Source organism: Balaenoptera borealis (genome assembly GCF_965194805.1).
Source record: "Balaenoptera borealis genome assembly, chromosome: 12".
NCBI classification, from domain to species: Eukaryota; Metazoa; Chordata; class Mammalia; order Artiodactyla; family Balaenopteridae; genus Balaenoptera; species Balaenoptera borealis.
In genome coordinates this window covers 57,646,452-57,670,428 of record NC_138869.1, presented here as the reverse complement: position 1 = coordinate 57,670,428, position 23,977 = coordinate 57,646,452, and the positions used below count along the sequence as shown (strand labels likewise).

At 42.3% G+C, this 23,977-nt stretch overlaps 1 protein-coding gene and 1 long non-coding RNA gene across 2 annotated transcripts in view; both read right to left on the bottom strand.

Moving 5' to 3' along the window:
• The window catches only part of LOC309608562, a 733,071-nt gene that overhangs the window by 136,603 nt on the left and 572,491 nt on the right, over positions 1-23,977 (bottom strand). The window lies entirely within an intron of this gene.
• On the bottom strand, positions 7,996-15,614 carry LOC309607012 (uncharacterized protein). Its single transcript, XM_082344998.1, has 2 exons — positions 13,600-15,614; positions 7,996-13,512 (listed from the first exon to the last, which is right to left on the bottom strand). The coding sequence occupies exons 1-2, from the start codon at positions 13,807-13,809 to the stop codon at positions 13,300-13,302; spliced, it is 423 nt and encodes a 140-aa protein (XP_082201124.1). The 5' UTR covers positions 13,810-15,614; the 3' UTR covers positions 7,996-13,299.

Below are 23,977 nucleotides of genomic sequence, written 5' to 3'. Positions count from 1 at the left end.
GAGGACTGAGAACAGGGCACCTGACAACCCCCTTCATATGTACACTTCAGGCATCCTGTCTATTGTGTGTGAAATTAAGCTCTACTTTTTTCCAATTATACAAGTATTACATGTTCATTGAAAAAAATATAAATTATACAGGTGAGCAAAGAGAAGAAATTGTTCCGTATCTCTCACCAAAAGAGAACCACTGCAGTATACTGGTGTGTGTGCTTCCAGATGTGTGTGTGTGCGAACGTGTTTCTGTGTTGTGAGAGCGAGGAGGAAAGGTGCAAAGACAGAGAAGAAATTGATTTCTCTTTTCTAAAAAGTAGAATCATTGCACATGCAGTTTAACGCCCTTTTATTTACAATTGTTCTTCCTGTGAACATTTTTATCATGTCAGTAGACAAACTTCTACAACAAAATTCTTTCACAGTTCAAAATTTTTAAAATATTTTTAAATGAGTAACATATTCACTGAAGAAAAATTAGAAAATACAGATATGCAAAATAGAATTGTAATTCAACCGGGGGAGACAACCACTGTTCACATTTCCACCTTTGTTGTTACAGAATACACCCTATTCTAGTCCTTCGAAGTTAAACACTACTGCCAAGATTTTGCTAGGCAAGATTTTGCTGGACACAATTTTGCTAGACAGGCAGCCACTAACGTTAAGAGAAACCAAACTTTGCTGACGTCCCTGATTAATTCCTAAAGACTAAGTTCTAGAAGAAGTGCTGGGTCAAAGGACATGTACATTTTTAAAGCCATTGATCAACATCATCAGATTGCTTTCCAGGAGCAGCAGGAGGGTATGGGAGTACTGTTTTCCAGGCCCCCTCACCAATCTTGGGTGGTATAATTTTTTAAGTCTTTCAGGCACAACACTTAAAACATTTTGAACTCTGTGCAGCACAAAGCTGTGTGGGGTCTTGGTTTGGACTCACAAGCTCACACTGTTTTAATGACATCCTGACCGACTGTGAGGGTCAAACATGGTCTTTTGCAGGAAAAATCATGAAACACACACACATTTACAAGCAGAAAACTATGCAATTACAAAAGAAAAGATTCAGGTGAAGAAAGAAATAGGATGCCCTTTGAAATTGTTTCTAGAGAGAAATAGAATCTTCTTCACTTTGATTTCATTTTCTAAAGAAAACCATCCCAAGCCCAAGAAGTCCATTTATAAGTTTAAGGCGGTGGTATCAAATACCAATTTTAAAAACCTGAATAGGCTCTGACACTCCTTTGGTGAACACCTTAGAGCAAAGAAATAGAAATACAGGATCATCCCATCCTGTCCTCCCTTGCTCTGCTGATCACAAGACCAAGCACCTGTTTGGACGGTGTGTCTTTAAGAATCATTTCTGTCTCTTGTGGATCTGGTTTCGGTCAGAGAGCATATCATCTGCCACATGGAACTCAGTCCAGCAAAGGAATTGGCCCATTTCCAGCAATTATCTGAGAAATCCTACTTCGGCCACTAAATCTCCAGTTTTAATCAACTTACAAATCCCCATCACCCCCAGCAGTGAGCAATCAGTGGAGCCAAATGGAAGCAGTGATTGTGTCTGTGACCCCAGAAGCCCTCTCCCCACCAGCTGGCACTTGGAAGCCCGGGGGGGGGTTCTCATTGTCTCCCATTAAAACTTCATTTCCCGATAAGATATCTGAATGAAGGAGGAAACGGTGCCCAGGCAGTGGAAGGGCTGCCACTTGGGGCCGAATGATGCCGTCTGTGTCCCTCGGCGGGAGCTTATGGAAGAGAAACAATTGCCCAGGAAATGGGTGTGTATTCTGTTCTTAGCATCATCAGATACCCGCCTTAACCAGAGATTTCTCTCCCAGCAGCTCCAGTGATGATGGTTCTAGCCATCTGACGTGCCAGCATCTGAGTGTAATTGATTCCTTGGCTTATTTGGCTTCGGTGCCAGCAGCTGTTTTGAGGCAACATTTACCCAGAACTCTTAGTTTAACCTCAGCACTTAAGCTTTTTTGGCACTGCCAAAAGCTGCTGTCCCACCCAGCAAAAACCCCAACAGAAGTGCTTTGGGTGCCCAGCAGAGATCCAGGTTGTATATTACAGCAAGTGGAATAGATCAGCTCTTAACTGTGGTGTGTAAAATTCTTTCATTCATTCTGAACATCTGTATGTTAAAAACCATAGACCAAGTAAAAAATTGTTTTCTGTTGTAAGATAAATCTAGGAAAGAATATCACAAAACTTATTGCTTTATATTGTGGATTTTAAAAAAACCTATTTCTCTGTTTTTAAGTGTTGAGGTGGAAGGGAGAGGACAGAGGTAGGCAAAATTTGCCTTTAGAAAATGAGACCTTCCTCCCCAAACTGCCAGCACAGGTTTTCTAAGACACTTTGTTGAAAATTAGTTCTCTCTATAAAAATAGTCATCGAATTCTAACCAATTTCCACTTTTTAAAGATCATATTTATGCTCTAATTAAACCCAACAAAAAAGACTACAGGCATTTCTTCAATAGGGTCAGGAATTAGGAAGTTAGTTGTGCCAACACTACTGTCTAACACACCGATCAATGATTTAGCATCTCCCACTTCACGCTTCTCTGAACAGCAGGAAATGTTTGGTGCTGTCACAAAGCTGCTTTCCTGTGCTTTGCTACGCAAGCATCTTTCACCTGCATCATTTTGCAGGGCTTATTTCTCCTATCTTGCAAAAAAGAAAGTGCACCTACCTGTTCCTCTACCTACAAAGATTCCTCCCACAATGTGTTACTATTAAATAAAGTCCTTAATCAATCAAACAAGCTACAGCCTTGGATTGTTGCATGGCTTTCTTGCTTGTGTTGCGTAGTCTGTTAAATATTGAGAAATAATAACAGATGAGTTACTACTACCTGCTCTGATCTGATGGTGCAGTGCCAGCTACAGGCCAGGTACACTCTGAGGGGTGACTGACACTGTCTACACTCTGAAGAAAGCCAGAAGAGCTGGAGAGTTTATGCCACCATCTCTGCCCCTCAGGTGTCCTCATCCAATAACCAGGAACATGAAAACCTAAGGTTAAGATAACTCTGACACATAATTCAGATTCCCTCAACAGGATCAAGCTGGAGATACCCTCTAAACGGTTTGGCTTGAAAGCTTACCCTTACTGGGTTTCTTCCTGTTTCCATCATCTGTTGCTACATCACAAACTACCCCAAATTCAGGTATCTATTGTTGTGTCAAAAACTACCCCAAACTTCATCTATGGCTGCAAAACAAACTATCCCCAAGGCAGGTGTCCTGTAAAAAAAAAAAAAAAAACCTTAACCAAATCACCTCTTGCCCTGGGGACAAAATGTTATCATTGCCATCAGATGACATGGGTTGCAAATCTGGTTTCCAAATCTGGTTGCTCTATTTTCAAATATAGGAGTGGAGCGGCCTCTTGTCTTGGCTGAATAAGAGTCACAAATACATACTCTCGTAGTTTAGAAAAGCAAATTCCAGTTACCATGTACCATTTGCCTTACGGCATATAGCGTAGAGAATGTGATTCCTAAATCCCACTAGGGTTTTATAGCTAGCTTTCCTACCTAGCTTTCTCTTCGTGAGTGACAAAAACCAATCTTGGTTATATCAGTGCCTGAGCTGGAAAAAAACACGTGTTCCAATGCCATTTATTAAGCTTCAAGGGTGAAATCTGCCTATTAAATTTCCATAGTCTAGAAGGATATTTCAGAGCAGACACTTTTCCTAGCTAATTCCACAATAAGTAGAACAGTATTTTCTCTTTTTCTTTTTTCTGAGCTTGTTCTTCTTTAAATGATACAGCTGAGACACTGTTACAACTTGATGTTATTATATTTTCTTGTTAAACTTTAATCCTAATTCTCAATTTAGTTCCATAATCACTGGTTTTTAGTCTCTAAAATGTTGTTATTTAATTAGCAAGATAGAGATCAATGTCATACAAAATATGTGCTAACACAGAACTAGATTTTGCTCTCCTGTGCATAGATGCCAAGTGTGGAGAAAATAACCTGCTCCAAGTTCAAGGGAAACTTATCTCATCCCAGAAATAATAGCCTCCTGTTTCATGGGAAGCAGCAATCTTGAAATACCGAATTTTAACAACGTGCTCCCCCCTCCCCCTATGAATTTAACATATATGAAATGAAGGTATGTCTAGTAATTATCATCGTTTAATTGGCTTTTTTCTTTCATAGTGGTACATAAAATAATGGTGTACCTTAAAACTGGTAATGTCTGAGTTTAGATGAAATGTGGCAATCCACATCAACTCAGCCAGAGAGAATTGACCAGACTTCAATATTAAATGCAGGTGTGTGAAAGCAAAGAGAAAAACTGAATTGCCTCTCTGATGTAGCCCCTTTTGGACACTTCCAGAAGCAAACAGCTATACCCAAAACTTGGAGTGCTTTTTGCAGCTCATTATCTGTATATACTACCTCTTGCCTATTGCAATTTTGAGCGTATTGACCATATTTAGAATGAGCCCTAGAAGAGATTCATTCTAAACATGAATGTGTAGCTTTATGGAAATAAATCTTACAACTACCCAGCTGGCATTGGGTTAGGTTTCTATGACACACTTTTCTGTTTCACAAAAACTGCCCTTGGGGTTTTGATGCTAATAAGGGCTCCAAGACACAAGTGCAATAATTCTCAAACTTTAATGAGAATAATCTTCAGCATTTGTTAAACATATTCATCCCAGGGCCTCACCCCAGACCTTGTGATTCAGGAACTCTGAACGGGACGGGGCGGGGAGGCCAGCTGTGTGGTTGACAAGCTCTGTGGGTGGTTTGGACACACACCACGGTTGACCACTGCCCTGTGGTGTGAGAACGCCAGTGCCCCACGCATGCACAGTGGTACATTAAAGGTGAGATTTCCCGAGTCCAGCATCTGCCTGGAGTCATCTGGTTGGACGCTCACACTGATCCCTGGGCAAATCTCGAGCCCATATCTCTTCATACCAGCTCTGTTTCCCCCATGATCTGTTGTCTGCCCTCCATGTGACCACCCAGACCCAGGGCATATGTGGCAACTGTTCTTTTTTTTTTAATTTTTATTGGAATATAGTTGCTTTACAATGTCGTGTTAGTTTCTGCTGTACAGCAAAGTGAATCAGTTATACATATACATATATCCACTTTTTTTTAGATTCTTTTCCCATATAGGTCATTACAGAGTATTAAGTAGAGTTCCCTGCGCTATACAGTAGATTCTTATTAGTGTGGCAACTGTTCTAAAAAATGCTTCTTCAGTCAAAAGGAACTGAGGCCTAAACTAGTTTACTTCAAATAGTGAAGGGGCAAGGAAATTTGGGTTCATTAACATTGATTTATTTGCCGACTAATTTTCATTTTAAAGGCCACGTGGAAGCTGCCTTTTCCAATACAGGGGGGATTCTAGCCCAGTTCAACACTCAGTGCTGGGCCTCCACCTCCTGTCCATTTAATATACGTTCCAGACAGTGGGCATGGTGGACTAAGCAATGGCCCCCAAAGATGCCCACGTCCTAATCCCTGGAACCTGTGAATATGTTACCTCACAAGATAAAAGGGACTTTGCAGGTGTGATTACGTTAAGGAGAGAGTAGCCTAGGTTACCCAGGTGGACCCAGTGTAATCTGACGGGCCTTATAAGAGGGATATGGGTAGTTCAGAGTCAGAGGGAAGAGATGCAAGCAGAGGTCAGAGGTCGAGAGAAGCGTTGGGCCCCTGGCTTTGAAGGTGGAGACAAGGAAGTGGATTCTCCCCTACAGCCTCTAGAAGGAACGAGTGGGTGACACCTTGATTTTAGACCAGCGGTACCATCCAAGACTATAAGGTAATACACTTGTGTTGTTTAAGCCTCTACAGTTGTGAAAATTTGTTATAGCAGCAATAGAAAGTTAATACAGGGGGTTTTAAATTATTCTTCTCACTCTAGAGCTGAAAATTCTCTGAACAAAGAGAGACCTACAGGAGGCCCAAGGGAGCAGGCTTTGGGTGGAGCCTGAGAACCAGGCCACCGACTGTTCCTGTTTCTCAAAAGCAGATGGGATTAATAGACTGTGACTTTGATTCTTGAATAACAAATGCCAAGGTCTCCGGGCCTGATCTAGGAGATCAACTATATTTGGCAACCAAACAGAAGCACCCACGGGTCTGCAGTTCTCCTCTTCAAGCTCATTTGTGTCTGAAAGCATGCTTGCTTGCTTGTTCCTGGGAAAGGCTGAAGTTTCTGTTAGAGTTTAGATGAAAGGTTATCCACCAGTGTCCCAAAGAAGATAAAAGAAACTGTGTCCCGCAATCTGTGTCCTACAGGAGTGAAAGGGACTAAACCGTCCCATGCCTGGAAGTCTCCCAGGGTTCTTGAATAGATGCTTTCTAGACAGCAGGTGCTGCCTTTTACCGTCCATTCAGGGTCCTATCCCTTGCCCTCTTCCCCTCTCCCCAACTCCTCCATCCCAATAAGGTCATCCGACACCAATTCTGAAGCTTTGGGCATCTTGGGATGACTTTCCCAACCAGGAAGAGGATGGGGACTTTGAGGTGAGAGTGGATGGTGTCTCCTGTCTCAGCCCTACAATCCCCTATTCCAGCTGCTTCTCCACTGCCGGGTACAGAGCCTGCAAACTGCAGTTTCCAGCCTGGCTTTCCACCTGGCTCCTTGTCACATGCCGCCAAGGAGAGACCCCGGCAGGAGTTCGGAAAAAGCTTTTCTTCTGTAGACTTGGTTGTGCTTCTGCAGAGTCAGGGCAACCATGGAAGGGGAGGCAGCAGTGGCTGAGGGAAGGGGCAGTCTCCTGGTTTTCTGCCAACTAGGCCCTGACAACAGCAGGCTGAGGGCAATGAGCAACAGTTTTTCTTTCTTCTTTTTGCTCTTTCTGAACTGGAGGCGGCAGACACTTGCTGCAGTGACTGATCTTTGGGAAGTCATACCCTCCCACCTGTCCTCCAGCTCTTCTAACACCTCATGACCAACCTCCTATTTCAAAATCTAGATAATCTGTTTTCCTGATTAGATGAGGAAAACCTGCATCTTCCACTTTCATTGACAAGGGCCAGAGTCAGTGAAACCCTTTATCTACCCTCAGTATCGTGGGTTTTTGGATTCCATTTGAGTCTTTCCATCAAAAGACTCAAAGTACAGACCTGCCCAGAAAGAGGAGGTAGCTAGAGCTGGCTGATGCACGTCGAACAAACCAGGTTGGAAGCTAATGTTTTTTCTTAGGTACTCTTGGTCTTAGGTTAGTTTATCCAGCTAAATTCTCCAAGGTGAGGGTCCTGTGTGAGTGACTTACTGTGGGTGGTGTAGGCAGGATGCAACCAGGCCTCCCAGGGTCACTCCAGCCTGGCCTCCAGGGGGAGCTCTGGCGTGTGAGTGGCCTCAGAACTTTCGTGATGATTGCAGCCATAGATCATTTCCAAGGGTCACCCTCAGGGGCCGTAAACTCCCAGGCGATTTTGACTAACTCCAGTAGCCTGATAACAGGCCTCTGAAGAAGAGTTGCAGGTGTGAGCCTTTGGAACAAAACTACACACAGAAAAGATATGGGACCTGGGGAATCCAGCCAGAGAACTGACAGGGCCCCTCTGATTATGACTTGTACTATCTGACTGTGAAAAGACCTTCAGAAAGGGGTGGCCAGCCCTTCAGAAAGGGGTGGCCAGCCCTTCACTTCTTTTTTTTTTTTTTTTTTAAGTATTTGTTTATTTATTTATTTATGGCTGTGTTGGATCTTCGTTTCTGTGTGAGGGCTTTGTCTAGTTGTGGCAAGCGGGGGCCACTCTTCATCACGGTGCGCGGGCCTCTCACTATCACGGCCTCTCTTGTTGCGGAGCACAGGCTCCAGACGCGCAGGCTCAGTAATCGTGACTCACGGGCTTAGTTGCTCCGCGGCATGTGGGATCTTCCCAGACCAGGGCTCGAACCCATGTCCCCTGCACTGGCAGGCAGATTCTCAACCACTGCGCCACCAGGGAAGCCCTAGCCCTTCATGTCTGCCTCTCAAATTTTATGCAAGTTCCTCTTTGGCCAACTCTAACCCAGAATCGTAGGGGGAAAGGGATTCTAGGAAATGTAGTCCCCAGCTGAACCGTGTTAATGACAGAACAATCCAGACAACTAGCCTAACTGTTTTAATAAAGTATCACCAAACTCAGGTTATGGGTGGACCTCCTGTCGCTAGAATATCCACAGGAAACTGTTGGTGGATATTCTCCCAGCCGTACTAGGAAAAACTGTTGATACAGCACCCTGTGTGGCCCCCATGATGTGCTCCATCAAATGAAAAGGGGTGGTCCACAGGTGGGGAGGGGGGGATAAAGTTCCAGGCAGCAGCCTGGCCCTGGAAGGTTCTAGGCCAAGTCCTCACCTCTCCACTTGGCCCCAGTTCTGGCCCTCTCACCCTAGCACCCCCATCCCCAGCTTCCTTGAGACTCATGTCAATTCTCAGTGCTCATTTGGGGAATCGGAGATAAAGTCAGTGTGGTGTTGCAGCAAAGAGCATGGTCTCAGAAGCCAGATTTCTGAGTTCAAGTACTGGGTCTACCACTTCCCACCTGTGCAACCTTGACCAAATGACTCAATCTCTATGCCTCAGTTTCCTCATTTGTCAAATAGGAATAGCGTTACTACCTATCTCATATGGTTGTTGAGAGGATGAGAGGAGTTAATGTGTCAATCACTTAGAATTTATATGAATAACATTCATTAAATTTCAATGACTAAGTCACTTTATTTAGTGATTATGTACTTTTTATTTTCTTTATATTCTACTAAAGCATTACCCAATGGGATCTGACAATACTTTGAAATAAATTAGCATTGTCATGTGTAAGAAGACAGAAGTACACGATGACATTTTCAAAACTTTCTTATTCCTACTTGTTACTATTTCAGAGTGACCTTTCCCCAGATTTGTAAAGTTTTTATCATACATGGAATTTACTCTTAAAAGACAATCTTTAGGGAAATTTTCTAATAGAGTAGTGATTATAAAAAGGTTAAAGACCAAGTATGAGGCATTTGAAGTCGTCTTATTTCCATCAATAGCTGGCAAATTTCACCAATAAATATTTGCCTAAGTAGCAGGAGCATAAAGCCATAAGAAAGGTTTGCAAGTGTTGGGTTTCACTGAAGATTCAGCGAGAGTAGAAATGTATTCTCCCGGAGAAGTAACTTTGAGTTCCTCATGTTTGGTCTCTAAGAAATAACTGGTATAGTCTAGTGGTCCAGTATGATGAGTCACTGTGGTCAGAACTTTCCCTCCCAAAACACTCATACATGCTAGTGGTACTGAATATTTTGTCCAGCCTCCTTGGAGGACAATTTGGAGATGTCTGTCAACACTTTAAATGCTTATACCCAGTCATATGCTAAGTGTTTGTTGTATAATAAAGAATTCGAATAGTCTTTGTCTCAGGTTCCTGGGATGGAACCTCTAAACCCTTGGAATTTCCTGAGTGTTAAGAGTGCTTTTGTTATTTATGGTGGGCTCCTGGGGTTGCACCTGAGTTAATGAGGTGACGTTATGGGCTCCTAGGAAGTTTCAGGATGAGCGCTGGCTGTGTCAGAGAGATGGATCCTGTAATTACAGGGTTGGGGCTTTAGGCCACCTGCTGCTAGCCCAACCTCCCTCCCCTGGGAGGGGACACGGCTGGAGATTGAGTTCAATCACATGGCCAATAATTTAATCAATCATGCTGCCATATTGAAACACCAATAAAAACTCTGAACACTTGAAGCTCCAAGAGCTTCCTGGTTGATGAACACATTGATATGCCAGAAGGATGATGTGTCCCTGCAGCCACAAAAACTCCATTTGGGAACCTGCCAGGCTTCACCAATAGGTTTCCTCATTTGGCTGGCCCTGATTTGCATCCTACGTAGTATAACTGTAATAAGTGAAGTGGTCTCCTGAGTTCCATGGGTCATTCTAGTAAATTATCAAACCAGAAGGGGTCACGGGAGCCCCCACATTTGTAACTAGTTGGCTAAGAAGTGTGGGTGGCCTGGGGACCTCCAGACTTGCAGCTGGTATCTGAAGTGAGGCCAGCCTTGTTGGGGGCTGTGCCCTTAACCCATGGAGTGTGCACTAACTCCAGGTAGTGGCAGAATTGAGCTGAGGTACTGCAGTGTTTAACAACCAACTCTGCAGGGACAAGGGAAGCCCTCATGTGTAATCATTGCAGGTTCCCATGATGTAAATACTCTCACTATGGCCAATTCAAGTTACCGGTGTGATGTCATTGACCACGGAGCTGGGAAGAGATGTGTTTGACCTGGTCCTCATGGGCCTGTATAAACTGACTCCAGCACATTATTGCTTGTATCCTTGGACCAAGCAACTCTACTTCTCAAAATGCAGCTGGCAGACTTTCACCATCCCAAATATGTACAAGGATGTTCATTGTGTGTTGTTAGTATTCATAAAAGATTAAAAACAATCTACAGGCCCACCAATAAACTTAAATCACTGGGCATGAATAAAATGAAATACTCTGCAGGGTTTAGAAAGAACGAGGCAAATCTACACTGATGTGGAGTAATTTGCAAGATGTATCATTAAGTGAAAAAAGGAAGATGCAGAACCATCTGCAGGTTGCTGCCATTTAGTATAACATGAAGGGAGATATATATTAACTGTATACATGTGTAGACTTTCTTGGGAAGGAATACGTAAAAATCTAGTAAAAGAGGTAGATTCTGGGAAGGAGGATTGGGAGATCTGAGAGAGAGACACTACTTTTTATGTAAACATTTTTGTACTGTTTGCATTTTGATGGCAGCTATTTAAAAAATTAAAGCCACAAGCAATGATAGAAAGTAGGGTAATTGGAATGAATGAGTAAATAAATGAATGAGTGAACCTTTGAACAAAATGACCTTAGTTCTTTCATTGAAGTTAATATACTTGTCACTGATCTCTGCACACAGCTCTGTTCTAAAGGTGACAGGGTTTAAAAAGAAACCATGAGGCAGTCTCTAACAGTGAGGTCAAACACTGAAATGCCTGTAGGAGCCAGGTGGACATCATGAATGCAGGAAGCTGTCCAGGTGGGGGCCATGTCAAAAAGAAGGGCTCCCGCCGAACTCGAGGGAAGCCTTGACTCGGCTATAGCAGCCGTTGGCCTGCAGCAGTGCGGGCCCAGGGTTGCCAGATCTTTTGACTTTTCAAGAGAATTCAGAAATCCAAAAAAATTTCTTGTTTAAAGTAAGCAACAAATACAAATCTTTTAACAACATAATATGAACCAGAGGAAATCCATTAGGGGAATTCCCTGGCGGTCCAGTGGTTAGGACTCAGCGCTGTCACTGCTGTGGCCCGGGTTCAATCCCTGGCTGGGGAACTAAGATCCCACAAGCTGTGTGTCACGGCCAAAAACAAAAAAACAAAAATCCATTATAACTTTGTAATTTTAAAGAGGAGGACTACTTTTCCACAACTGAAATACAGGAATTTGCTTAGGTTGAGCTTAAATGAGTAGCAAATATTTGGATTTCGCAGTCTAAGGAAAGAGATTTTACCATTTTTTTCCCCTTAAGTCCATCATTATATTTAATGATGGTATTGGTAAAGTTAGTGTCTTAGTCCATTTGGGCTACTATTAAAAAAACAAAACAAAAAACCACAGACTGGGTAACTTAGAAACAACAGAAATTTATTTCTCACAGTTCTGCATGCGGGAAGTCTCAGATCAGGGTGCCAGCAGGGTCACGTTTTCTGGTGAGGGCTTTCTTCCTGGTTCACAGCCAGTGCCCTCCCCCTGTGTCCTTACCCGGTGGAAGGGGCAGGGAGCTCTCTGGAGCCTCTTTTATAAGAGCACTAGTCCCATTTATGAGGGCTCCACCCTCATGACCGAAGCACCTCCCAAATACCTAATACCATCACCTTTGGGGGTGGTTAGGATTTCAACCTATAAATTTGAGGGAAAAACAAACATTCAGACCATAGCAGCTAGTTAACCAACTTCTCTTGGCAGTGTATACTGATTAACAGATTTTAAAAGCTTTGAGAAATTGCCAGGCCCATGCAAAAGTGAGGGATGAGAATGGGAGAAAGCTCTAAACGTGGTAGCTGGGCAGACCCAGGAAGGCAGCCAGGGAGGGGAGCCCAGATGGAGGCAGTTAAAGGAGAGGACTACAGTACTGCCCGCCTTGGGAGGATGGGAAAGAGCCCAAAGACCGGAAGTCCAATCATTATAAGGTAGTCTTTTCCAGTGGGTTTTCTTGCTTATTGATCTGCCTTTCTGAATCCCCTGTGTCTCCACTCTAGCTTCATTAGAATTGCCTGTGTCCGTCAATATCTGCATTATAACTAATTTATCCCTACTGACTGAGATCCTCCCAGCACCCTGGTGGCTGAAAGTGTGCTGATTTCCAGTTGCTCTAGCTTTTTAAAATCTCAGCTGTCAGCATAGCCATGCTTCCACGGAAGCTCAGGCCCACAGGGTTAAGCAAGCCCAGATGGAAGTGAGATTAATGGGGGCGTCTGTGTTACTGCAGAGGGAGAAGAAACAGTGGCATTAATAATAATGATGACGATGGTAGCAGCTTTTAGTATGGGCTAAGGGGCTTTATGGGAGAGGCAACCAGAAGTCTCACCCCATTACTCCATCTAGCTCCAAGCCCGGCATCTCTTGGGGACTGTCTCTTCCTCCAAGTCAGGTCCACGTGTAATTTCTCAGAGTCCAGCAACGATCAATTTGAATATTTCCAACATCTAAATATTTCAACAGTGGTAGAAAAAAAATAAGTTAACCGCAGCTGAGTCCTTTTTGGATAAAATCAAATATAACCACCCAGAACACCCAGTCCTGAGCACACTTTATCCAGCCAGAGAAGACTGGCAGGCACTCCTGTCCTTGGCAGTGAAGTGACGTCCTTGGTCAGCCAATCTGGCCGCCCCTGGTTTTGCAAACAGAAAGGACTTTTCATATCAAGGTTATATCCTGTTTCCTCTTATAAGAGCCATCTTGGACCAAACTTTGTCCCATTCTTTCAGGACTTGACTGAAAGCTACAAGAATGAGCCAACACACTCCAACACTGGGACATTTTTCTACTGAAGTCAAGGCTGAAGTTCCATACTATTGTTTCTTAATTGCAGAGCAGGAAGCTAAGACTCAGGGAGATTAAATAACTAACCCCATCAGCAAGACGCAGAGCACAGATATGAATCTTATCCTGCTTCAAGATTATTCTTTTTATTTCATCTTCTATAACTTTTGCATTTCTAACTATAGAAGTAAGTGCGTAAGTGTGATGGGAAAATTGGAATACACAGAAATGTATTTTGCATTTCTTTTCAACCTCACTCTCTTTTATTGTTACATGCGTGCAAAAAACACATGTAGCATTTCATCAGGATTAGTCATTACATGTGCTCTACAAAGTGCAGACTTCTCACCCTCAGGCAGGAAAAACAGCCCCAAGACCTGGAAGGTTTCCCATAGTTTATTGCTTAGGTAATAAGCTGACCGTGAGATGGTCAGCGCATGCCCCTCCTCCTCTTCCTCCCGAAGCTTCAGGATCTCCAGCACCTGAATTGGGAAGCAGGGGCGGACATGGTTAAGACACACCCCTACCCCTGCCACCTCCCATCTGCCCACTCTCCCTTGGGACCCGACCTCCGGCTCCGACTCCCAGGCCTGATGCCTGGACAACTTCTCCTCGTTCGTCAGCTTCGTCATGGCCTCGTACTGGTAGAGAAGCTTCTTGGTGTGCTCTATGGGCTCCACCTGGAACAACCACCACAGTGACATGGAGAAGCAGCAATGGCTGGGGCTGTAGGCAGATTCTGGAGCCAGACCTCCTGGGTTCAAATCTTCCCCTGTCATTCTCTAGCTGTGTGACCTCAAGCAAGTTGCTTAACCTCAAAAAAAAGAAAAAAAAAAAATTGCTTAGGCTCTCATCTCTAGGTGAGAGCCACCTCAAAATTACCTCAGATGGGCTTATATTTCACTGGGTTAAATTTCAAATAACTCATTATAATGAATAATCCAAGCACTAGATAAATTGAGATTTTTAAAATATTCTGTTTCATGCCTGATTTCAGAAATGGTGCTGGAATATGATGAACCCCACGTTTACCTAAAGTAAGGAGAATCCTGGCCACTAACAGGGTGAGGAGGAGACATAAAATAAGGTCAAATATGCATCCATTCATTTGTCATTCAACAAGTAATTCAGAGCACCTTTTTTTTTTTTGGGCCTCGCTACACAGCTTGCAGCATCTTATTAGTTCCCCGACCAGGGATCAAACCTGTGCCCCCTGCAGTGGATGTGCAGAGTCCTAACCACTCGACTGCCAGGAAATTTCCCAGAGCACATTTTATGTGCCAGGCACTGGTTTCAGAATTGAGGATACAACAGTACACCAAATAGACAGAGTCCCTGCTTCAGGGGGCTTCCACTCCAGTAAGGGAGACAGACAGTAAACAAATGAACTGAGAAAATGTCAGGTTGTGATAAATACTGTGGAGAAAAATAAAGCAGAATACAGGGAATAGAAAGTGCTCAGGAATAAGGTTGCTCCTTTATGCTGTATATTAGTCTGCTTGGGCTGTCAAAAGAAAATATTGGGTTGGCCAAAAAGTTTGTTCAGGTTTTTCCGCAAGATGTTACAGAAAACCCAGACGAACTCTTTAGCCAACCCAATACCACAGACTGGGTGGCTTAAACAACAGAAATTTATTTTCTCACAGTTCTGGAGGCTAGAAAATTGCACCCTATTCAGTTGCAGTGAGAGCTCTTCTTCCTGGCTTGCAGACTGCCACCTTCTCTGTGTTCTCACGTGGCCTTTCCTCAATATGTGCACATGGAGGGTGGTGGGGGGAGAGGGAGAGAGAGAGAGGGAGAGGGCCCTCTGGTGTCTCTTATAAGGACACTAATCCTATCTGACCAGGGTCCCACCTATGTGACCTCGTTTAACCTTAATTACTTCCTTGTTCCAAACACAGCCACACTGGAGGGTTAGGGCTTCAATATATGAATTTGGGAGGGGACACATACATTCAGTCCATAATATACAGGATAGTCTGAGAAGGCATCTCTGATAAGATGTGGCAGCCAGCTTTCAAGATGGCCCTCAGTGAGCCTCACCTCCCAATATTCACACCCTTATGTAGTCTCCTCCCACAAAAGATCGGGGATGGTCTCTGTGTAATAAAGTACAGCAGAGATGAAGGTATTTGATTTCTGAGGCTGGGTCATCAAAGGTGTCAAAGCTTCCACCTTGCTTTTTTGGATGACTCTCTCTGGGGCAAGCCAACCACCATGTCAGGAGGACACTCAAGCAGTCCTGGGAGAGAACCACGTGGAGAGGGACTCAGACCTCCCCTCCAGCAGCTCTAATCTGTCAGACGTGTAAATAAAGCACCGTGGAACAGGAACCTCCAGCCCGAGTCAAGCCTTCAGATGACTGAAGCCCCAGCTCAAGTCTGCACTCCAGCCTCATGTGAAACCCTTAGCCAGAGCCACCCAGCTAAGCTGGCCCTACACTTCTTGTCTACAGAAAATTTGAGGTAATAAAGCCTCTACACTGAAGTAATTTGTTAGCCAGCAAAAGATAAGTAGTACATAAGGTGAGCAACCTGAAGGAAGGAAGCAAGATGAAGCTTACTTTTCCTTCCTTTTCCTTCTTTTTCCTTCCTTTTCCTTCCTTTTCCTTCCTTTTCCTTCCTTTTCCTGCCTTTTTCTGCCTTTCAGGAGGAAGGAAAAGCAAGTGTCAAAGCCATGAAATCAGAGCACGTGTGGCAAGTTCAAGGAACAGCACAGAGGATAGTGCAGCAGGAACAGAATGAAATACAGGGTCAGATCACATAGGGTCTATGTGTCTCCACCCTGCCAGAGTCACGTGCACAGAGACGCCCACTTAGGAGAGCATCTTTTTTTTTCCCCCCTTTGGTTTAGATTTTTTTTTGAATTTTATTTTATTTTTTTTATACAGCAGATTCTTATTAGTTATCTATTTTATACATATCAGTGTACATATGTCAATCCCAATCAAAGATTTTTTTTTTTTGGATGTGGAGCATTTTTTTTTAAGTCTTTATTGAATTTGTTACAATATTGCTTCTGTTTTATGTTTTGGTTTTTTGGCCGCAAGGCATGTGGGATCTTAGCTCCCCGACCAGGGATCGAACATGCACTCCCTGCATTGGAAGGTGAAGTCTTAACCACTGGACCACCAGGGAAGTCCCTAGGAGAGCATCTTATTTGTTTTAACGGAATGTCCTGATAAGTTTTGAATCTCATGTTGTCAGATTATGCCAGCCATCTTGGTGATCCCAAGAACCCTCACTCTTAAATATTATTTATGTTTACAATTCCCAAATTTGTCTTTCCAGTCTAGATGTCTCCCCTGAACTTCAGCATCTCATACCCAAGGGCCTAGTCAACATCTGCCCTGGAATAGCTAATAGCATCTCAATCTTACTGTGGCCAAAATCATATTCCTGCTCTTCCCACACCTCACCCCCCACAATCCTCCTCATCTCTGAAAATGAAAATCCATCTTTCAGGGACTCAAGTCAATAACCTTAGAGACATCTTTCACTTTCTCTCTTTCTTCCCCCCATACACCCATCCAAAATATCGGCAAAGTCTATTAACACTCCTTTTAAAATATATCCAGAATCCAACACTTCTCACCATCTCCACCCCATCCAAGCCACTCTTATTTCTAGGCTGGGTTATGGTATGAGTTTTCTAACCAGTTTCCCTTTCCCTCCTATGGTCTACTCTCAGCCCCGTAGCCAGAGGGAGGTTTACATATATCCGATCATGTCATCTGTCTGCCCTGAATTCCCCAATGTCTCCCCATCTCACTCAGTGTAAAAACCAAAATCTTCACAGGATAAGGCCCTTCAGGATCTTGTCCAATTATCTCTCCAACCTCATCTCTAGTTACTCTCGCCCTTCCTCAGCTTCAGCAACAACAGCCTCCCTGCTCTTGCAGAAACGAGCCAGGCACACTTCTGCCCCAGGGTCCATGCTCTTGCCGTTCCTGTTATCTAGAATACTCTTTCATCTGATTTATCCAAGATTTACTCCCTTACCTCCTTTGGGAATGTGCTCACGTGTTCCCTTGCCAGCAAAATCTTCCCTGACCACCCTCTTAAAAAGTGCAACCCCCTCTCCAGAATCCCTTATCTCTTTGCTTCATTTTTGCACATAGCTCTTATCACTATCTGACATTTTATACATTTTATATGTTTTAATTATTATTTAGTTGTTTTATTGATTTATTTTTGTTGGGCTCCTTCTGCTAGAATATAAGCTCCTTGATGGTAAGGATTTCTGTCTGTTTTGCTCACTGCTGAATCCCCAGGGCCTAGAACAGTTCTTAGCACATGGTAAACACCTAATAAACACTTGAATGAATGAATAAGCCCCTTAGCGTGGATATAAGAGCCTCCGTTTCGGGACATGAGCAAGTGATGAAACGTGGTAGCTAACCTGCCAGGCTTAAGATAATGGGGAGAACTCGACATGCTCTAAAGAGTGAGGAAAAGAAAAACAAAAGCAAGGTGTACCGAGAAAGGCCCAGCATCACTGGGGGGTACCCGAGAGGAGCCAGAGAGAAAGTTCCTCCCTTGGGGGTGGGCTCAAAAGACTGGGGAAATCAGAACTATTTAAGGGGACTTTTAAACTAGTTTTTTGTAAGGTATCCAATGTAAATCCCAGTCCTCCACCTTCCCTACAAAATGTTGCCACCAATTCTTCTCTGCTTCGTAATGCTTCTGTGGGAGGGGATTCTGGCTGGAGAAGTGGGCAAGGATTGACTTTTGCATCCAAGTTGGCTGATGTTCAACATGTTCCATGCGGAGGTCAAAGGCCAAGAGCACAGCTGATGTCTGATTGCACCTGCAGCCTTTAACCTTGCTGTGTATTTCCTTGGCTGGCTTCTGTTGAAGGGAATGGTGATTTGAACAAGGACCAGGGTTTTAATTCATCAGACACTGTGTGCTGTGGCTTGGGTCCAATTCATCTTAAGGGCAGCTGCTTTCCTACACATTCTTCGAGTCATACTTATAATTATTACCAATAACCCCACATACGTGTGCCAGACACGACAGCCTGAAAAGACATGATCTCTGAGCTAAACAGCTTAGTTTCTGTTTTAATCATGGAGTTCTAGGATCTTACTCCCCTACTTTTTTCTAATACAGTTAGCTGATTTAAAGCAAGTAGCCTTTTGAATTCCCCTCTCCGTGAATTTTGCTTCAACCCGTGCTTTGGGAGAGCTGCGGGCAAAGAAATTTCTTTGAGGAACAACAAAAGTGCTCACTGCCCCTGGAGAAGGGACAGAAAATTAAAGCATGGAGCCAAGAATCATGTTATTTTTGTATTGTTAATATAAAATCACATTGAGATAGTACGTATATTAAGAGTTAAACCTATTCACAGAGAGAGAAAAAAAATATTTTGTAGGCTAAAAAGCCATATTCACAAAATATATATTTTATCTACATCCTGTCTGGCTTTTATCTGCCTTTATTCCCATTGTCTTTTTCCTTTTTTTTTTTTTTTTTTTTTGGCAGTGCCGCGTGGCATGCGGGATCTTAGTTCCCCCACCAGGGATCAGACCCGTGCCTTCTGCAGTGGAAGTGCAGAGTCTTAACCTCTGGACCGCCAGGAAAGTCCCCGCAGTATATTTCTTGAAGTATCAATAATGTGCCATAGGCTAAAAGAGCCATAAGGATACTTTTCCTTTGGGGTTTTCTGTCCTGAAACCCTAGCTCTGCGCAGCCCCTACCCTCCTTCCCCTCTCACCCAGCTTTACTCATCATGAACCTTCCATTTTGAAACTGTTAGCCTTTCAGGTCCTCTCTCCAAATTATATTTCACTCTCCAGGTTTTCTACAGGTAAAAAGAAATACATAACCTTTCCCAAATCTCTCAGATTTTTAAACTCAATTTCATTTAATTCCAATACCACAAGTGATTTAAAAAAAAAAAAAAAAACAACCCAGCAATGCCGTTGTTACAAATGGGTGGACGAGGGCAGGGATTAGCAGTGATATCTAGTAGGTAGAGTTCAATAAAACTTCTTGAAACCAGATTAGCAAAATACTGTTAGGATATATGATGAAGCACGGGAAGAGCCTTTGGGGTGTGAACCCAATTCTCCAGACCATACTCTTCTCACAGCCATTGCAAGCATGTGCAAGTTCTACGTTTAAAAAAGAGAGAGATGGACAAATGGGCCAAGGGAATAGGACAGAGAGCCTAAAACAGGTGCATGCCTAGAAGGATACTTTGTGTAAGTGGAGGTGACACTTCACAGCAGTAGAGAAAGACAGTGATCGACTAAATGGTGGTGGGTGTCCATATGGAAAATTTGAAATTGAGCCCCTACTTTACAACATACACAATAAATTCCCAGTGGATTAAAAATTCAAATATGGAAGGCAAAAACATTCAAACTTTTAGAAGAGAGTATCTTTATGACCCAAGGGGTTAGAGGGCAGAAAGATTTCTTAAAGCACAGAAAGTACAAACCTTATAGGATAACACTGATTGGTAAATTAGACTGTTAAAATTATGAGCCTATATTCATCAAATTACACCCTAAAAAAAGCGAAAAGGCAAGCCACAAACTGAGAATAAGTATCTGTAATAAGGTAACTAACAAAGTATTAGTATCCTGAAAATAAAAAGAGCTCCCTACGAATGGTTGAGAAAGCAAAAAAACAGCACAATTGTTAAGTGAGTAAAAAATGTGAACAACTCTAAATATAGCCAACAAATATAATACCACATTATAATAGATATGAAAAAAGATGGTCTTTGTAAGTTATCAGGAAAATATGAATTGTAATGAGATACACATTGGATTGGAAAATAACTAAAGTCTAATACCTAAAATAACTAGAAAGTCTGATACCAAGTGCTTGAAACAGTGTAGATCAACAGGAAATCTATTCACTGCTAATAGTAGAAAGTAATTTGGCCTTCCCTGGTGAGGCTGAAGATGTACACAGTCTGTGTATAACTCATCAAGCTCACTCCTACGTATAGATCCCAGATAAAATTCTAAAGATAATAACATGAAATTGTATAGCATTTCACAGTTTACAAAGCACTGTTATTGGTATATGTAGTCTACAAACTATTTTTTTTATGAAAGTATAGTTGATTTACAATGTTGTATTAATTTCTGCTGTACAGCAGAATGACTCAGTTATACACATATATACATTTTTTTCATATTCGTTTCCATTATGGTTTATCCCAGGATACTGAATGTAGTTCCCTGTGCTATACAGTAGGACCTTGTTGTTTATCCATCCTATATAACAATATAGTTTGCATCTGCTAACCCCAACCTCCCAGTCTATCCCTCTCCCAGCCCCCTCCCCCTTGGTAACCACAAGTCTGTTCTCTATATCTGTGAGTCTGTTTCTGTTTCATAGATAGGTTCATTTTTGCCATATTTTAGATTCCACGTATAAGTGATATATGGTATTTGTCTTTCTACTTCTGACTTACTTCACTTAGTGTGATAATCTCTAGGTCCATCCATGTTACTGCAAATGGCATTATTTCATTCTTTTTTATGGCTGAGTAGTATTCCATTGTCTATATGTACCACATCTTCTTTATCCATTCATCTGTCAATGGACATTTAGGTTGCTTCCATGTCTTAGCTATTGTGAATAGTGCTGCTATGAACATTGGGGTGCATGTATCTTTTTGAATTATAGTTTTGTCTGGATATACGCCCAGGAGTGGGATTTCTAGATCATATAGCAGTTCTATTTTTAGTTTTCTGAGGAACCTCCGTACTGTTTTCCAAAGTGGCTGCACCAACTTACATTCCCACAAACAGTGTAGGAGGGTTCTCTTTTCTCCACACCCTCTCCAGCATTTGCTATTTGGTCTACAAACTATTTTTAATCCATTTTTAGTAAGCAGTATTAACTCTACTTTTCACAGAGGTTTAGTTATCTTTCTAAGGTGACATGATTGGTGAGTGGCATTGACACTTGCCTGTGTAAATTTCCCCATCTCCTGGTAACGACCCCCCACTTTTGTGTGGGGATCTACCCTCTCCACTCTTATGGGATCCGGATGAGGCTCCATCCACACATGGTCAATTAAAGCGCCACAGTGATTGGTCCAGGGATAACATGGATCCCTAGGCCTGTTCGTTCAGAGTGAACCTTAGGACTGCTGGAAAAGTGTCCTGCGCTTTCTTGCTGGTCTAGACCCTGTGAGCAGATGAGACCAGAGCTAATGTAAGCTGCCTTGTGGAGTCTGAGAAAGAAGCAGAGGTAGAGTTGAGGGGTGGAAAGAAAAGAAGCCTTCACGACATAATTTATAACTCTGAGCTACTTGAAGCCAGATTTACCCTTGAACATCTAAGTTATTTAAGCAAGAAACTCCCTTTTTGCTTAAGTGAATGAGTTACCCTTTCTGCAATGTACAAGCCAAAGAATTCTGGACCATACAATGACAAAGCCAAAAGTAGAGCCCAGCTGTCCCAATGTCCACTGTTCTTTCCATAGCTCTGCCCAGCAGGATGTGGCTGGTAGGCTCCAAAGCCAACAAGAAAAAAATGGAAATAGTGTTTTGCTTTTACTAGGACAGGACTCTTGGAGTTTTTCCCCAGCCTATTACACCTGAAAATATTTTTTCTCTTATTTCTATGGGTATATATCTAGTTTGTATCTTATCCCATTCAAGATCAACAACTTCATAACTGAAGTAGTTTCTTTGTCAAAAATCCCCCTTAACATAGTCAAGGACAACATTATGTAATTATAGATAAATTCATCCAAGCTATCAATGGGGATATATGTATATGCATAGCTGATTCACTTTGTTATAAAGCAGAAACTAACACACCATTGTAAAGCAATTATACTCCAATAAAGATGTTAAAAAATTTTTTTAATATAAATAAATAAATAAATGTGATCAAAGTGAAGATATATGTTAAATTATTATCATGAAAGGGATATAGACTATTTGATTCAACAAGAAGACTGAAGTCTGATGACGCTGCGAAGAAAATAACCAACAACACAGAGTTGTAAACGACATTTCCTCTCCACACAGGAGAGTGGACAATTGTCAGAGCTGTCACAAAGACATTTAGCTTCTGACAGAGGCTGACTGCACCTGGAGAGAGGGACCACCCTGCCAGCTGGGGTCAGTGAGCTGGAACTGTGGGTCTGGAAACTGCACCGTAATTGCAAGACCACAGTCCCCAAACCCAGTCTGACAAGTGTGAATGTACCTCTGGGGACATCACGGGAATTCCAGAATGGTGATCACCAACGTGGATAACAAAAGCCATCCCCCGTCAGAGCAAATAAGTCAGGTTATCAAAGAATGAGCGTGAGATAGCCACCCAGCTGCTGAAATTGTAAAGCACTCAGAGTTGGTCTTCAAAGTCTCCACTGCTCCTTCGCTCCCCTCCTGGACCTTCCGGCTTCCCTCCCCCCTCTCCCCACAGACCCACAATAAGGTACTCGATTCGGACATACCCTCTGGGAAAGGGCTTAAAGCTCCAAATCAAATCTCTTTCTCTCTTTCCATCTCATTCACCAGAATTTCCATTCCCTCACAGAATCATGAACATTGGAGCCATGCAGTGCTAGGTTAGAAGCCAAACCATGCCACTGACAAATGAATGAAGCTGGGCGAGTTAGCTAACATTCCTAAGCATCAATTTCCTCATCTGAAAAATGGGAATAGTAATATCCCCTCACTCATAGAGTTATTGAGAGAATTCACTGAGATAAAGCATGTAATGCAGTTTACCCAATGGGTGGTCCATAGGAAAATCCCAATAAGCATCAGTAATTATTATTATTGCTACTAGTAATAATAATAGTGATACAGATAAAGATGATCAATAGGTCTAACCATCCTGTGGGAGTTTGCCTATTTTTGAAAAAAGAGCTTAATTGCTGGTTGATAACTTTTTGGAAGGACCCATTCACCATTTGCATTTTGCCTCCACTGTTTTTGCCTGTGGGGCTTTCTGTAGGACAGATCATGTATTCCTTACTGTAGTAAATTTCAATATTCCTTTTTCACAGGATCTATCAGCTCTGAAATAAGTCTTTATACATAGCATGTAACCAACCCAAATGATGCCAAACAAGGCGCTAGCCCAAAGATCCAATACTAGCAATATACAAGACCTTTTCCCCCTTTCCTTTAGTGATTTACTTTAAGAATAAATTGCTTTTCTTTAAAGGTCACTTTGTTGCTTTAGAACAACAAAGGGAATTGCACAAAAGATGATTTATGCAATATTATGCAATTTTTCCTAAGATTTTATCTATTATTGCAATTTTCCTAGAAAAAAAAAAAAAAAAAACCTCAAGATGTTGACTAAGTAAAATGATTTGCCTGAAAATACAAATTTTATCAGAAATAAAAATAACAAGCAATGTATTTTATATAATCTTCCACCTGGGTAAGGCATAATATTTAATTACAATTAATGTTTATTGAATACTTACTATATGCCCAGCAGTATACACTAAGGGTTTTATATGTATCATCTCATTGAGTCCTGACAATTATTTTATCAGGTAAGTTATTATTATTCTCATTTTTAAAACAGGAAATATAATATAACTTAGCCAAAGTCACACACTAGCAAGGGCTGAGTGGAGAACAGATTTATCTTACTCTCTAATTCAAGTTTGTTGATCAAGCAAGACCCAACTCTTGAGCATGACACCTCCAAAAGGCAATGTTGGAAAATGTTCATTGGGATAGCTGTGAAGTCCTGAATCAGAACAGCCAATTCCAGTAAATCACATAGACTCTGCCCTCTTAGCTTCTTCAAAACATCCATCCTGAACTTCCCATCCAATAGGATGGGGCACGAAAATTTCCCAGTTCTAAGGCAGATTCATCATGAAAAAAATCAGGTACAATAATGATTATCTGCCCAGACACATATTGCCTTCCATCCTTCCTGTAACGTTTTGAGGTGTGTATCACTCCCATTTGACAGATGAGGAAATAAGGTTC

What these genes read in the sequence shown, in the direction of transcription:
- LOC309607012 (XM_082344998.1), bottom strand. Translation starts at nt 13,809, where the DNA reads ATGACAGGGGAAGATTTGAACCCAGGAGGTCTGGCTCCAGAATCTGCC. An exon ending in CCTGGGAGTCGGAGCCGGAG is followed by an intron (nt 13,513 to 13,599) that starts GTCGGGTCCCAA and finishes TTCCCAATTCAG; the next exon opens with GTGCTGGAGATCCTGAAGCT.